Genomic DNA, 15473 nt, shown 5'->3' with positions numbered 1-15473 from the left:
TGGTGTGAGGGAACCTAATTTTTAAGTTGCAAACCTGAGAGAGCCAATGAAGGCTATAAGACGAATGAATGAAGTCTATAGTATTGCTTGGAAAGAGCCTCTCGTAGAAGGAACCAGGTAATCCTGTGATGGAACATGGCCCAAACTTTTCACCCTTCTCCTTCTTTAGTTGCTCATAGAAAACCGGCAAGCTCTTGAAAATGGTGTTGAAGTCATTACTTGGAAGATCATTGAGGAACACTTGGAATTCGGGTGTATTACAATTCAACTGATGACAGATTTCATCAATAGCTTCAATGATCTCTGAAATCACTAGTAGGGTATTAGGCCCTGAAGAACAGCCCAAATCTGCTACCCTTAAACATGGAGGTAAATTGGTGGTAAACAGATCTGAAATACTCCGAATCACCACTGGCTTTGCCTTGGTTATCACCAGTTTCTGAAAAAGACCCATATTCAATCTCTTAGAAGAAATGAAAATGAAATAATTTCGAGAACACATGCAGGGAATATTAAATAACAAGTGTGTGTGTGAGAGAGAGAGAACGAACTTGAAGGTTGGAGTTAGTAGCATAGCTAGTTTCTCCATCCCCCCCATTCATGTGGAGAACTTGTTGGACTTCCATGGCTAGTGGAATGAGAACTGTTAACCTTGCTAATATATTTATACGTATTTGATCAATGAACCCAATGGATAAGATTAAACAAAGGGTTACCAAAAAAGATCAGATAAATTAAACAAAGACTTGACCAGAGGAATGAAGCATGCAGTTCTCCAATAGGATTTTAAAAATGAGATTGACATAATTAGGTGAAGTCGAACGATTTGGATTGGGAAGATAATATAACTCTTAGCTGTTTGTAATGAGACGAAGCAAATTTTAGTAAGTTTCTTAGTGCGAACAGGTGAGAAGCCATTAAAAATAGGGAAACGAAAGTGATAGGCATACGTAGGGGCGGTGTCGTAGTGGCAGTTAGATAAGCGTTGTTTAAGATAGAGGTTCTGCAATGGTGTTGGGTTGGGTTGGGCGACTCAGGCTTCTGAATACCTTAGTTCAATCCTGGGTCCCTTTAGTTAGGATTAGGTCTGGTTCGGCTCTAAGCATTCAGGGATTGAAAATTCCCATGAGTATTGATCACGAATTTCTGTCCCATGTGTTTGAAGATTACTCCCATGAAGATGACAATGAAGAACTACGTGTCCCTTAGAACTCCCAAACCAAGAAGATGTTAAGTAATGGCTGCAGGTATCATAAGTATTCTATTTATAATAGAATCTCTAAAATCCTATTCCACTCTCACAATGGAAAGAGTTAGGAATTTCCTAATCAGAGTGGGTCTATAACTGCTTAGATCCAATAGATCCATCGATATCAGTTAAGTTCACATAAAAAGTCCTAACAACCTAACCTTGATATTGGCTCCAACCATGAGAGGAGTAAGGGAAAATAAGGGTTGGGTGGGGCTGGCGAGGAGAAGTAAAAAGACGAGGAAGGAGGAGTAGAAGAAGATAGGGTCATGCTGGGTCAGTCCAGTCTCAGCTTGAGCTCAACCCTAGCCTGTCTCCAGCAGGGCCATAAATTTTGAACTCTGACCAACCCTCAAAGTTGGAGTATCTCAGCCCAAACCCAGTCCGGGGTAGGCTTGGGCCAACATGGCCAAACTTGAACCCCTAAACTAATGCAATGAATCATTGTTCCTGCTGCCTCTGCCTCGGTGAGAGAGAGAGAGAGGACAATTTTTCCACGCATATACTCTCTAAAGTCCACTTGTTAAGTCATTCTCTTTCTCAGTGGTGATCTACCTTTAGAAAAAGGTTCACAATTTTTCTAGTCATACTCTCTGAAGTCCACTTGTTATATATTATTGAACTGGGTGGTCATCTTCGGTTTATGGCTCGTGCTGTTCTTATGACCAAATTGGTTTATCATTCCTACTTTGAAAAGAAGTTCTAATTATTCGCATTTTTATTTGGTGACTTCAATGCAAATTGACCCATCTGTGGGTTGCTCAGATGGTTAAGACGAATCGGAGATTGTGTGGATTAGGCTCAAGGTCTCAGGTTCAATTAAAAAAAATAAATAAATAAAAAAATAAAAAACCTTCAATGCAAATTGGACCGAGAAATGGCTCTTTTCTAACCCATTTGCGTTAATTTCAAATTAGTCATAAAAATGAATTTTAAACAAATTACAAAACATTATCCTAATCACGATAAGATGAAATTAATTCGATTTAAATGGAATAACATGTTGAAACAAATAAAGTTGAAAGGAAATTACAACAACGAATTAACTTATTATAAGGAGAACTGTGGCATGGTGGAAGAGGCAGCATTATAAGCGATATTGGTAAATTGACTTTATGTGCGAGAAAAGAATGAATTAATTGATCAAGAAATTTCCATCAATCTGCCTCCAAATCACAAAATATATTGGAAAGGTGGATCTGCAACATTAACATTTTTTTTTTCTAGTTCAATAGGGTTGGCTGCCTCTGGGCAGCTAAAGCATAAATAAAGGACTTCTTTTCTTATTCTAAGCCTCTTCAAAAGTCTCAAAGCTTCACTTTCCTCTCAAGGAAATGACAAAAGTAACAAACTTACCCTCCTCCTTGGAGAGGTGCTCACTAACATACTCCATGTACCTAGCAAACAAAATATCAATTATAGCATTTCCAAAGTGACAAGCGATCATGAGTTCTGTTACAGCTCTTATACACTTTGCCATTTTCTGCGCACTTATCCATCTATCAAACATGAAGCCTTTGTTGTCATCATCATCACTCACATCCCAATTGACATCAAAGATTTCTAGTTGATTAAGATAAAATGATCCTTCTGCACGAACTACAGCCTCTAACTCTTTACTAGAAGGCATATAGAAGGGCAAATTAAATGAATCAACTTGAGCTTCTTCAATCAAATTAATAAAATTTTAACAATCAGAATATGAGAAGAAAATCAATCCTAATAACCATTAAATTTGTAAGTATAATATACATGGTAAGCACTAAGCATACCTCTGACACCAAATCATTCAGTGACTTGGACAAGAGCACCCAAAAGTAACCCTCTTTACCCAAGGGATCTTTACTTCTCCTGCCTAACATTGTTATAACCATTCGCCCTCTTGGTGTCATTTCATTGGAGCGCAAACTAAGAAATAATGAAAAATCCTTTTGAAATAGTTCTAGGTACGCTTTGAGCACACTAGGAAGACTCGTCCTTGCCAAGTAAATATTCCCTTTATTCTTTTCAACTAATGGAGGAACCTAGAATGCATCAAGGTTAAGAAATATATCAACGCTTGTATGAATGCATGGGCATGATGGTAAGGACATTCATTCTGAGTTATAATGAATTAGTTTTTGTTATCCTAGCTCTATTGCACATATATTCAGTGCTCAACACATGTCATTTCCAGTTCAAGAAATATCTTTTCCATACACTTTAAATGACAATGGATGAGACATGTGTCGAGTGCTAACATAAGTGCAGAGTGCACATACATGCAGCAAAGCTAGAGAGACTTTTTTTATTTTTTTTCTGAGGGGGGAGGAGATTGTACAGAAATACATGTATATAGAGAGGTATCCTTATGAATAACCCTTTGGATTCTTTATTAACATGCCACAGCTTACTTTGTACTCTAATTTTGTGGCTAAGTTATCCACATCATTTTTTAGGCTTAGACTCATCATGATTTTCAACCAAAAAGCAATACACCATCCAGCATGTGACAATAATATTAGGAACCCAAATTTATTCAATTGGAATACTACATAGCTTAAAAAGAGGGTGCAAGAGTTCAATGGTATGAGGTAGAGGAGGTGGAGGAATTAATTAATTTGCAAACCTGAGAGAGAAAATGAAGGCTGTAAGAGGAAAAGGAAGTATATATTACTGCTTGGAAATAGTCTATCATAGGAAGAACCAGGTAATCCTGTGATGGAACATGGCCCAAACTTTTCACCCTTCTCCTTCTTTAGTTGCTCATAGAAGGCCGGCAAGGTTTTGAAAATGGTGTTGAAGTCATTACTTGGAAGATCATTGGGGAACACTTTGAATTCTGGTGTATCACGATTCAACTGATGACAAGTTTCATCAATGGCCTCAATGATCTCTGAGATCACTAGTAAAGTGTTGGGCCCTGAAGAGCACCCCAAATTTGCTACCCTTAAGCATGGAGGTAAGTTGGTGGTATACAAATCTGAAATGCTCCCAATCACCACTGGCTTGGTTATTATTAGTTTCTGCAAAGATCCAAGTTCAATGAAAATGAAAGAAATTAGAGTGGGTGGAAAAAATATTGGAGGACTCAGGAGAGAGAAGCTTTGAGAAGGATGGGGGGATTTCCGCTGCCCCCCCCCCCCGATAGAGGAAAACAGCGGAGGATTACAGACTTTTGGGGCTCGACAAGCAGCACTTTGCCTTTGCCAGAGTCTGGTAATGAGGTTTCCGGCCAACCTGTACTGGCCGAAAAGCATCAACCAAGGGAGGAGGTGATCACTAGTCATGGAGGGGGAACACAATCTTACGCTGCAATGGCGAAGAGGTCTATGCCAAACATTGATGATCTCCCAGACCTGATTCACGCTAGAAATCTCACAAAAATTATGATTCCTCAGGAGGCATATGAAGAGAAGTCATATGAAGAGAAGTTACATTCTTTCTCTCACACACTGATTGGTCGAGTAAATTTTCTCTTTGTCTCAATGGACGAAGTAAGGACTGACGCAAAGAATGTCTGGAATCTGAAGGGTAGGGTGACCCTTGCGCCTTTGGGAAAAGGTTTCATCCTTCTTCGATTTGAAGTGGAAGGTGATATGGCTTCCCTGTGGAAAAGGGGCCCTGTCAAAGTTAAGGGACAGATCATACAATTCTAGCGATGGCGACCAGAGTTTAGACCAAACTGGTCTGGATTCGATACCCAGAGCTACCTATGGAGTATTGGCATGAGAAAATCTTACTCTGCATGGGAAAAGCCTCAGGGCACCCTGTAGAGGTTGATCGCAGAACGCTACATGGTACCATGGGGAATTATGCTAGGGTGCTGGTGGAAGTGCCAATGAGCGGCACCAGAGTGGAGGAAATTCAGGTTGAAAGAAAACAACCGGGGAAAGATGTTTTATTCTGGTTCAAACAAAGAATTATTTACGAAGGCGGCATTGGAAAGTGCACATTCTGTAAGAAACTGGGTCATCTTGTTGAGCAGTGTAGATCTAAGAAGAACAATGAGCGAAAGCCGGCAGAGGTAGACCGGCGTCTAGCTGGAACTCTTTAGGCAATGGAGGAGGAGGGTGGTGCATCCAAAATAGGGGCAATCCATGGCAAATCTTCTCAATTGGTAGGAGATCGTAGATCTCCTCTCCCTATGGTAACTTCCCCATTTAGAGAAACTATTCCACCATTGGAAGATATAGAAAATATAGAAAGCCCACAAATGGACGGTTTGAAAGAAGGCAACTTGGAAATTCTTATTCCAGCCCCACATACCCATGAGAGTTCTATCCAGGACCCGACCATTGTGGATAACCCTCTGGGCAGTGGATATGGATCCGATTCAGACCAGGAGGAATCAGAATTCTACTCATTCGAGAAGGAGTCGCTGGCCTCTGGCACGACAGTGACGACGCGAAGGAGGGAGAGACTGATTCGGTTGTTGCAGTCAATGAAGCTGAAGGCAGCATTGCTCCTAGAACTCTTCGCCCTCGAAAAAATAAAGTGGTCTATATTGGTGGTCGTGGAGGTCGCCATCAGGTAAGAGGAGGGAGAGGCAGTTGTGGGCAGGATTGGGGTGATCCAGAACATGTGATCTCTGAACTATCTCCATCTGCCCTTAAGGCAGGCAGAATAATTATTCATCACCAAGAAGGAGAAGAACTTGATCATGCTATTACAAGAGCAGATGGCGAGGCTAGAAGAAAAGGAAAATCTACTGCTGCGACGGGGCAGGCCTTGAGGTCTGATCGTCAGGTGCTCCCCAAGAATTGATTTATGAAGATCCTCTTTTGGAACATAAGAGGAATGAAGAAGGTAGTCAGAAAGCACACCTTAAGAGAGTTAATAAAGAAGAAGAACCTTGATCTCCTTTGCATTGCTGAACCAATGATCCCAGTAAGTAATTTTCCAACTCTATATTTTAATAGATTGGGATTTTACTCCAAATTTATTTACAATAATAGAATTGGTAGAATTCTAAACTTATGGATAATGTGGAAAAGAAATATGGCCTGCCCTGTGGGCTGTGGTGATTTCTGAATCATCGTAGTATATTTCAGTATCCCTGATTTGGGACCTCACCCAAATTCAAGTCTCTTTTGTCCATGCTAGCAATTTTAGAGCAGAGAGGAGAGCTCTATGGTTGGACTTGGTAGCAGATACCCCTCACACCCCCACCCCTTGGGCCATGGTCAGCGATTTTAATGCTTACCTTCAGTCACATGAAAAAAAGGGGCCAAGTAATTTTAGTTTGGGCTCTGCCGCGGAATTCAATGCTATGGTGGACTCTCGTTCCATGTCTCAGCTACCTTCAAGTGAGAGAAAATTCACTTGGAGTAATAATCAGAAAGTTGGCAATGTTTCAGTTGTGCTTGATAGAAGCTTCTACAATGAGCAGTGGTTATCTGTTTTCCAAGACTCCTCGCAACTAGTGATGCCGAGAATAGCTTTTGATCATGGCCCAATATTGATGGTCTCTGATGCCAGCCAGCACCCCTCAAATTGCCAATTTTGTTTCCACCAATTTTGGATGGAACATAAAGACTTCGTCAGAGTAGTGGCTTCGTCCTAGTCTGAATGGGCCCTTGGATCCCCTATCCTTGTTCTTACTTCTAAATTGAAGCAGCTGAAAAGGACCCTAAAATCCTGGGCGAGATCTGCCTTTCCTAACCTTGATGAAGACCTAGAGCGTGCGAAAAAGACTCTTAACCAGATTCATGATCAGATTGCAAGCGAAGGGATGAACGATCATCTGTTTGCTCTGGAAGCTAATGCAAAGACGGGATTGGTGAAAGCCTTGGAAAACCATAAAAAAGTCTAGGTTGAAAAGGCGAGAATCAGGTGGCTGAAAGGCGGTGATAGGAATTCCAAATTTTTTCACATTTCAGTCAAAATGAGAAGAAACAAAAATACAATCAGAGCGCTCAAGAAGCCGGATGGGACCATTGTGGAAGGGCAAAATCAAATAGGGGAATACATTGTGGACTTTTACAAGAGGTTCCATAGAGCCACCCCAACAGCGAATCATGAGAATTTATTGGATAATATTCCAAAAGTTCTAAACCAGATGGACTGCTATAAGATGGACTATCTTCCTGGGAAAGAGGAAATAAGGAGGGCAGCTTGGGCGCTTGACCCGGATAGCTCATCGGGCCCCGATGGCTTCTCTGGTGCATTCTTTCGCAAATGCTGGGATACGGTGGAAGTGGAGGTATGCAACACAGTGAGACAATTTTTCAGCATAGGGTCTATGCCAAATGGGGTAAATAATAATTTTTTGGTATTGATTCCAAATATGGATGGCGCAAATACGCTTGATAGATTTCACCCTCTTTGTATGGGAAACTTCTTTTGTAAAATCATATCCAAAGTTATGGCGATGCGCCTTGAGACTCTCCTCCCTCGTCTGATCTCAAAAGAGTAGGGTGCCTTTCAGAAGGGGAAGATGATCCATGACAACATCTCTGTGGCTTCTGAGCTTGCAAATTTAATGTTCTCTGCGACCAGAGGTGGGGGCCTTGGACTTAAAATTGACATAAGGAAGGCTTATGATACTATTTCCTGGTCATTTATTTTTCAGGTTTTGAGTAAATTTGGCTTCTCCAACACATGGATCAATTGGTTGCACCAACTCTTGCTATCGACCAAAATTTCTATTCTGGTGAACGTAGGTCCTCAGGGTTTCTTTGGGGTGGAGCGTGGTCTGAGACAAGGTAATCCTATATCCCCCATGTTGTTTATCATAGCAGAAGAAATTTTGTCTAGAGGGCTGGCAAACCTAGTTCAGAGCAAGAGTCTCAAACCGATCAGTGGCCCAAGAGGCGTTGCTACTCCTGGACACATTTTATTCGCAGATGATATATTCATCTTCACCAATGCCTCCTTGAGATCTGTTAATGCTCTAAAAGCCTTCTTGATGAAGTATCAGGAATTCTCAGGCCAATGCATCAGCTTTGAGAAAAGTAAGCTTTTCCTGGGAAAGATAGCTCCAGCTTGCAAGTAGACTATTACTGATACCCTTGGAATTCAAATATGCACCTTCCCAACTCGCTACTTAGGAGTTGAAATATTTAAGGGTAGAGTGAAAAAAGAGGCTCTGCTTCCGGTGATGGACAAGGTGAAGGGCCGTCTAGCGGGTTGGAAAGGAAATCTCTTGTCATTGACGGGCAGAACGGAGTTTGTTAGATCAGTCATTGCAAGTATCCTGAACCATAGTTTTGCTATCTATTGGTGGCCATCTTCCCTTTTGACAATAATGGAACGATGGATGAGAAACTTCATTTGGACAGGGGAGACTGAAACTTCCCAAAAAATTACTATAACATGGGACCCCGTTTGCAAGCCTAAAGAGGAAGGTGGTTTAGGTATTAGGAGACTCAGAGATACTAATAAAGCTATGGTGTGCAAGCTTGCTTGGAGGATCAAGCATGAGAGGACACCCACCAGTTCCTTCCTTAAAGCTCGCATTGTCAAAACAGATGGTAACTTCAAAAAAAGAGTTTCTTCTTCTATTGCCTTGGGGGTGAAAAAAGTTTGGAGATTTGTGGAAGAAAATGAAAGATGGATTATCGGTAATGGTAATCTTACCAATTTTTGGAAAGACAAATGGTGGGGGCCTAAATTCGTACTAGAGGAGCTACAGAGATCGGACCTACCTACTCTTAGCTTTACCGCTAAGGTGAGAAAATTTATTCATGAAGGAGAATGGGCGCTCCCTGAGGTGAGATCGATGGAGCTGAGAAGAATTTTCGATAAAATTAAGCAAATTAAAATCCCTTCAGGTGAATTAGATGACACATGCTGCTGGTCTTTGTCGACTCTGGGATCTTTCTCTACAGCCTCTGCTTGGGAGGGCATCAGAAGGACGGCTAACAAGACTCCATGGAGCACTCTGGTTTGGAGGAAAGGTCTACCACCTAGGTTTTCCACTCTGGGTTGGTGCCTCACACATGGTAAACTGCCAACGGATGAGCAGATTAGGCATGAGGGGATTTACCTTACTTTTAGGTGTGCCCTTTGCAACCAAGATGAAGATAGCATTGAACACATATTCCTCAGATGCTTCTTTGCAACCACTGTCTAGAAATCATATGTAGACTGCTTTGAGGTGAGATGGAAAATGCATCAGTCGATTGATAGTCTGATTAGATGGTGGAAAACGAAGGCTAGACTAGTAAATCTCAAAACACCTTAGATGATGGGTTTCTCTATTATAGCAGCAAATATTTGGTGGGAAAGGAACAGAAGGTGTCATGATAACGCCTCCAGGAATGAAAAGAAGATATTTGACTTCAGTCGTCTAGAGCTCTACCTATGCATAGGCAAGGTGAAGGGGGAGGTGAAGTCTCCGATTGATGTTATGTGTTGTAGGAGATTGGGATTATTTGCAGTTCCGTCCAGGCATCTCCCTCCTCTGGAAGTCCACTAGTGTAAACCTCATCTAAATTGACTAAAGGTTAATGTTGATGGTAGCGCTCTGGGAAACCCAGGAAGAGCAAGGGCCGGAGGGGTTGCTCGCGATCATGATGGTCAGGTTTGTGATTCGTTTAGCATTTTTCTACGTATAAAACAGATTTATGAAGCAGAGTTTGAGGCTGTTATGGAGGGAATTTTGATGGCAAAGGCGATGGATGCAAGAAGTCTTTGGATAGACTCTGACTCGGCTGCGGTGGTCACTGCGATTAAGAGAAACCATATCTCGTGGTTCACTCTTCAAAAATGGTTGACACTTCTTCCTTTCCTGGAATCAATCCCATGGAAGATCTCTCATTGCTTTCATGAAGCAAATTCGATAGCAGACTTCTTGGCAAAACAGGCTTCCAAATCTGGAAATTCTGAGTTCTCGGTGTCTTTCCCCAGACATGTGGTAGAGTATTTAAAGAATGATATTCAGGGTAGGCATTGTTTTAGATTCCTATAGGGCTTTTGCTAGCTCTCTCTGCTGATGGCCATGCCGAAGGTGGAGATTGCTAGTGGCGCTAAGGGTTTCTGCCTTGCCCTTTTCTTTGGTTTTTGATGTATCTTTTCTTTTCCTTATAATAAAGATCATCTTTTAGCAAAAAAAAAGAGAAAGAAATTAGAGTGGGAGGCTAGATAATCATTATGTGTGTGTGTATAGAGAGAGAGAGAGAGAGAGAGAGAGATAACTTGAAGTTGGGAGTTACTAGCTTAGCTAGTTTCTCCATTCCCCCCATTCATGTGGAGAACTTGCTGAACCTCCATGCCTTCTCTTAAGTTTTAGAGTCTTATGCAACAACTTTGCGAGTAGTGTACTGGAAATTGTAACCATTCTTGTTTATATATGCATGCGTTTGATCCTTCAAACTTGCTTGGGCCTGATAAGAGAATAGTAATTTGGCCACACCAGCATTATGTGCTGGCAATGACAAGGAGATAGAATCGAAATCCATTTCCCCAAGAAAGAAACAAGAGTTAAGGATTTTGAATGCTAGCTACTTTGTTACTATTGTAGGTACCATGGACCTCCGCGCCGCGCGGGATCGCGATACGGCACGTAGCGCGTGTGAACACGCTAGGGTTCAACCCTAATGAGATGAGAATCCTTAAATGCTAGCTACTTTGTTACTATTGTAGGTACCATGGACCTCCGCGCCGCGCGGGATCGCGATACGGCACGTAGCGCGTGTGAACACGCTAGGGTTCAACCCTAATGAGATGAGAATCCTTAAATGCTAGCTACTTTGTTACTATTGTAGGTACCATGGACCTCCGCGCCGCGCGGGATCGCGATACGGCACGTAGCGCGTGTGAACACGCTAGGGTTCGACCCTAATGAGATGAGATGGTATCCCCTGGTCATCAAATGCAAAGGGAGGATACACATTATGGGTAAAAGGAGTCGCCACCTAGAAAGGGTCTAGGACCCATAAATGTCTCCCCCAATCAAGGGAGAGAGACTAATGACTCTGATGGATAAGGTTGGTTTGCACCAAGATTCTGGACAAGTGTCAAGTGACAAACTGGGAAGGTGTTAGGCACCCAGTCTGCCCGACCCTAAGGCCGGTCTCTTTTTGTTTGACCAAAGTTTGTTTTTACCCTACTAACTAGTCCTAAATCTAGGTCACTGAAAACCCTAAACTAGGTATCTAAGCATGACATGTGAAAACCCTAAACCAAATGTCTAAATTATGCTAGCTAGGTTATGATGCAAATAATGAAATGATTACGCTAATTAAAATTAAAAACCCTAAATGATTTAATTAATATATTATGAGTCTTAGATTAAACTAATTAAATAAGCCTAAATCTAGGATTAATTTAGCAACTTATGAAACCCTAAATTACACTAATTCGATTAATTGAGCCTGACCTAGATGGATGATCAATGAATTTGTGAGATCCTAAATTGAATTAATTAAAGTGATTAAACCCAATCCCTAATAATTTGTGAAATAAATTATTGCAATCCTACTTAATCTAATTGGTAAAAATATTTTTAAATTAAATGGGGCCTAATTAAATTAGAAAAGTTAAATGGACTAATTACATTAAATGAATGCATTTTTTCTAATCTACCTAATCTAGTATAGGAGGATTAAACTAAACCTAAGGTTTAATTAAATTAATTATGAAACCTAATTGGACCAATTATGTCTACTTTAAGCTAATCCTAAGATGAGTTAAACATTTTTCAAAACCCTAGTTAATCTAATGAGAAGAGAATCTTTTAACTAATTAATCTAGTTAATTATCCTACATTAAATAACTAATTAGTTGATTGATTAAAATAAACAAACCCCTAGAGGGAAAAAGATTGGTAATTACACAAGTTTAATAAATTGAATTGAATGAAGAAATCAAATGCAATGAGTTAAAAAGCTAAATTAACAAACCACAATTAAATAAACAACAGTTGAAATGACTAATTACATTAACTAAGTTACTTTAATTAATCTAAATTAGTACTACACTAATGCAAGTGAATGTTGGAGTACAAAAGATAAGAGATAGTAGGAAAACCCAAATACCCAATACGCACCTAATGCTACGAGCCGGTTTGGGGGGCCAGCCACGCCCGTCCTAAACTAAACACGCCCTAAACTACGTCCCATATATTATTAAGAGATAAAAGAAAACAAAGAAAAGAAAATCATGTCAAAGATCCTTATCCGATGTTGGCAAAAAGAAAAAATAGATTCAAGTACGGTCTGATCACCACAAATCTCAAACCCAACAAAGAAAAGAGAGCATAGTGAGTTTTTCTTCTTGTATTTCCTATTATAAAATATATATACCTCCCTTTACTCTCTTCCATAAACAATATGAGATTAAACATTCCCTACTGTTCTGCTTTAAACAAAAAGCAATATCAAGCAGATCAATGGTTCAGACCTTGTGGACAATAAAAACAAGGGAAGTTAATAGTGGTGTTTTGAAACTCATTTAATACAACTCCACAAATCAAATATTAAGTACTTCACATAACAGGACAAAGAGGGAGCTTCAAAAGAGATTACTAATCAAATGGTTAAGTACTTCACATAACATATCACTAATCAAAGAGGGAGCTTCAAAAGAGATTGTTCCACTAGGGAGAGCCAGGAACTCTCAACATATTGGGGATCTGTGGATTTTGTGCAAATGGACAGGGGCAGCAGCAGGGAAGGAAAAGAGAAGAAGAGAAGAAGAAGAAGAAAAGAAGAAGGAGGTGCAGGCTCGGTTAGGTTTCAGCAGCAGGGAAGGATATTTTCACAGAGAATAAAATCCAGATTTAAAAGAAATCAAAATAAACAAAATCAGATGGTCAAACAATGTTGGAACTGGGATCGAGTTCAACAAATCAATGATAGAACAGCTACTGAAAATCAGGGATTAATCTACTGGTTAAATCAGCAAATAGAAGGTAATCTTAGTCGATCTAGGATAGGGGGGAAAAAGTAACTTCACAGACCAAAACAGAAATCAGAATGTAGAGATCTAAGAAAAAAAAATCGATTACAGTATATGAATTAATAATCAACAAACAGAATGGCAGCAGTACTAGATTGATTGTAATCAGAAACTCAGATTTAACAAATGAAGGGAGAAAGGAGTAGTTGCAGGTTTGGTTAGGAAGAAAGAAAAGAAGAGAAGAAGAAGAAGAAAAGAAGAAGAAAAAGGGGGTTCGGGTTCGGCTGGAGAAAGAAAGAAAGAAAAGAAGAGAAGAAGAAGAAGAAAAGAGGAAGAACTAGTTGCAGGTTCGGCTGGAGAAAGAAGGAAAAGAAGAGAAGAAGAAAAAAAAGAAAAAGAGAAGGAGTTGCAGGTTCGGCTGGAGAAAGAAAGAAAAGAAAACAAGAAGAAGAAGAAAACAAAAAGAAAAAGAAAAAGAGGAGAGGAGGGTTAGGTGCGGCTGCAGGAGAAAAAACGAAAGTAAAGAAGAAGAAGAGAGGAGGGTTAAGTTGTATGAAAGATTCTGATCCGAGGGTCCAAATTGAAAGAACAAAGAGTAACTTAAAAAAAACTAAACCAAATAAAGGTAAACATGTAAAACAAAAAAAAAACAATTAAATTTAACTAAACTAAAAGAATCAATTAAACATGAATATCTTTAATTGGACCGGAATAAATCAATTTACATCTAATAAATCATATTGAACCAAATTGAGACTAATTTAGCATAATTAATCTAAATAAATTAATGATTAATAAATTAGGAATTAATTTATTAATTAAACTAATTCTAAATCACTATTGGGAGGAAAAAAAATACCTTAAACCGGCTTTAATCAAAAAACAAGGGGAGATAACCCTTGTGCTTTAAGCCCCGAATCAAACCGAACCGGACAAGATATCCCGGCTCAAGGAAGGATTAATGTATTAAACTTTTAAACTTGGAGAATGTTTGATTTTAGAGAGGGAATTAACAAAAACCATATTCCTTCTCCCAAATCCTTTTTCAATTTTTCTCCTCCTTTTTGGAAGAGGGGAAAGGCTATTCTTATAGCCTTGGGACTTGAGACAATTCTCTCAAATTTCCGATGTGGGACTAAAAAACTAGAGAGAATAGTCCCAAAAGGCTTACTTTTGGACAAAGGGGTTTGGGCGCCACGTGGCACCCTTTGGTTGCTCGGAATGGAATCTGATACCCAACTTTGGATTCAACTTTTGGGGGTCATATCTTTCAAACCGTTTGTCGAAATTCGACGCGTAATATATCGTTAGAAAACTCAGTCCGAGCACTATCCAATGATGTGAGATACGATTGTAGTCTCAACCGAGAACTTTTACGAAAATACGCATATAGTAGGGATCTGGATCATATAATGAAAGAGAGAATCATGCGTCGATTCGCATAGTTCTCGCATCAAAGTGTAATATCCGACTTGAGGGGACAAACAACAATAATCCACAACATCAAATTCTAATTTTTTTGAAAAAAAATTCTCTTGAAAGTTTATAGGAAAATATGGTCATTTTCTACTCTAAGTTTGAAAATTCTCCAAGTCTAAAATATCCAACATGTAATCCTTCATATTGTCATCATTGCCGGGGGGTGACAAAATTCGATGTCTACAACTATGTATAATCTCATCTCACCTATCTTTTTCCATGTATATTCTCACCTACATTATTCCCTTTTATATTGTAAGCTTCCTTTCATTCTCTCTATTGTTTTTAAGGAGAAGAATCGCTGGACTATTGAGATAAGCAAAAATATTATTTGTGTGTCTTCTCTAAGCACAGTCACTTACTTTTCTATCAGACCTAAGAGGTCAAAAGATAAAACAATGACTTGGTTGCAGACACAAATGGAAAATAAATAAATAAATAAAACAAGAGGATTCCCTAAAAGGCAACGTGTCTTTACATCAGCATGGGGACCAACGGGAGCACATGGGAAGCATCAGCAGTGATGAGATATCTTTTTTTCATGGGGGTAGAGTGGTCATTTATCCCCTCACCGTGTCTAGGAGCAAAGGCGGCATTGCCTTTTTAACTTCTTTTTCTCATAGACAAAGACTTGAGTGGAAAAGAAGACTTGAGTAGTATAGTGCATTAATAATGAAATCATTCCGTCGTTTTTTCTTCAAAAATGATGGTTCTATAAAGATTAGCTGGAAAGGATCATGTGGAATATTACTCACTATTTCCACGAAGTTAATATGATGGTGGATACACTGGCGAAGCATGCAGTGGCTGTTCAAATTTCAGATAGTTAGGAGGCTCCACCCAGGTGCTCTATGATAAACATTAGTTGGGATGCTATATATTGAGAAGCTTCGGTTTTGTTTTAACTTGAGTTTTTGTGTTT

General features: G+C 39.7%; 1 protein-coding gene and 1 long non-coding RNA gene across 2 annotated transcripts; both read right to left on the bottom strand.

The window, feature by feature from the left end:
• Positions 1-34: 34 nt before the first annotated feature.
• On the bottom strand, positions 35-648 carry LOC122066616 (probable caffeine synthase MTL2; the record flags this gene model as incomplete). Its single annotated transcript, XM_042630447.1, has 2 exons — positions 552-648; positions 35-439 (listed from the first exon to the last, which is right to left on the bottom strand). Coding segments are annotated over exons 1-2 (480 nt in total), but the record flags the coding sequence as incomplete, so codon positions are not given.
• A 1719-nt stretch (positions 649-2367) lies between these two features.
• Positions 2368-14124, bottom strand: LOC122066615. Its single transcript, XR_006136412.1, has 2 exons — positions 13932-14124; positions 2368-3273 (listed from the first exon to the last, which is right to left on the bottom strand). It is a non-coding gene; the product is annotated as an uncharacterized LOC122066615 (long non-coding RNA).
• Positions 14125-15473: the final 1349 nt, after the last annotated feature.

Source organism: Macadamia integrifolia, unplaced genomic scaffold (assembly GCF_013358625.1).
Source record: "Macadamia integrifolia cultivar HAES 741 unplaced genomic scaffold, SCU_Mint_v3 scaffold2494, whole genome shotgun sequence".
NCBI lineage: Eukaryota > Viridiplantae > Streptophyta > Magnoliopsida > Proteales > Proteaceae > Macadamia > Macadamia integrifolia.
This window is presented reverse-complemented; position numbering and strand designations above follow the sequence as displayed.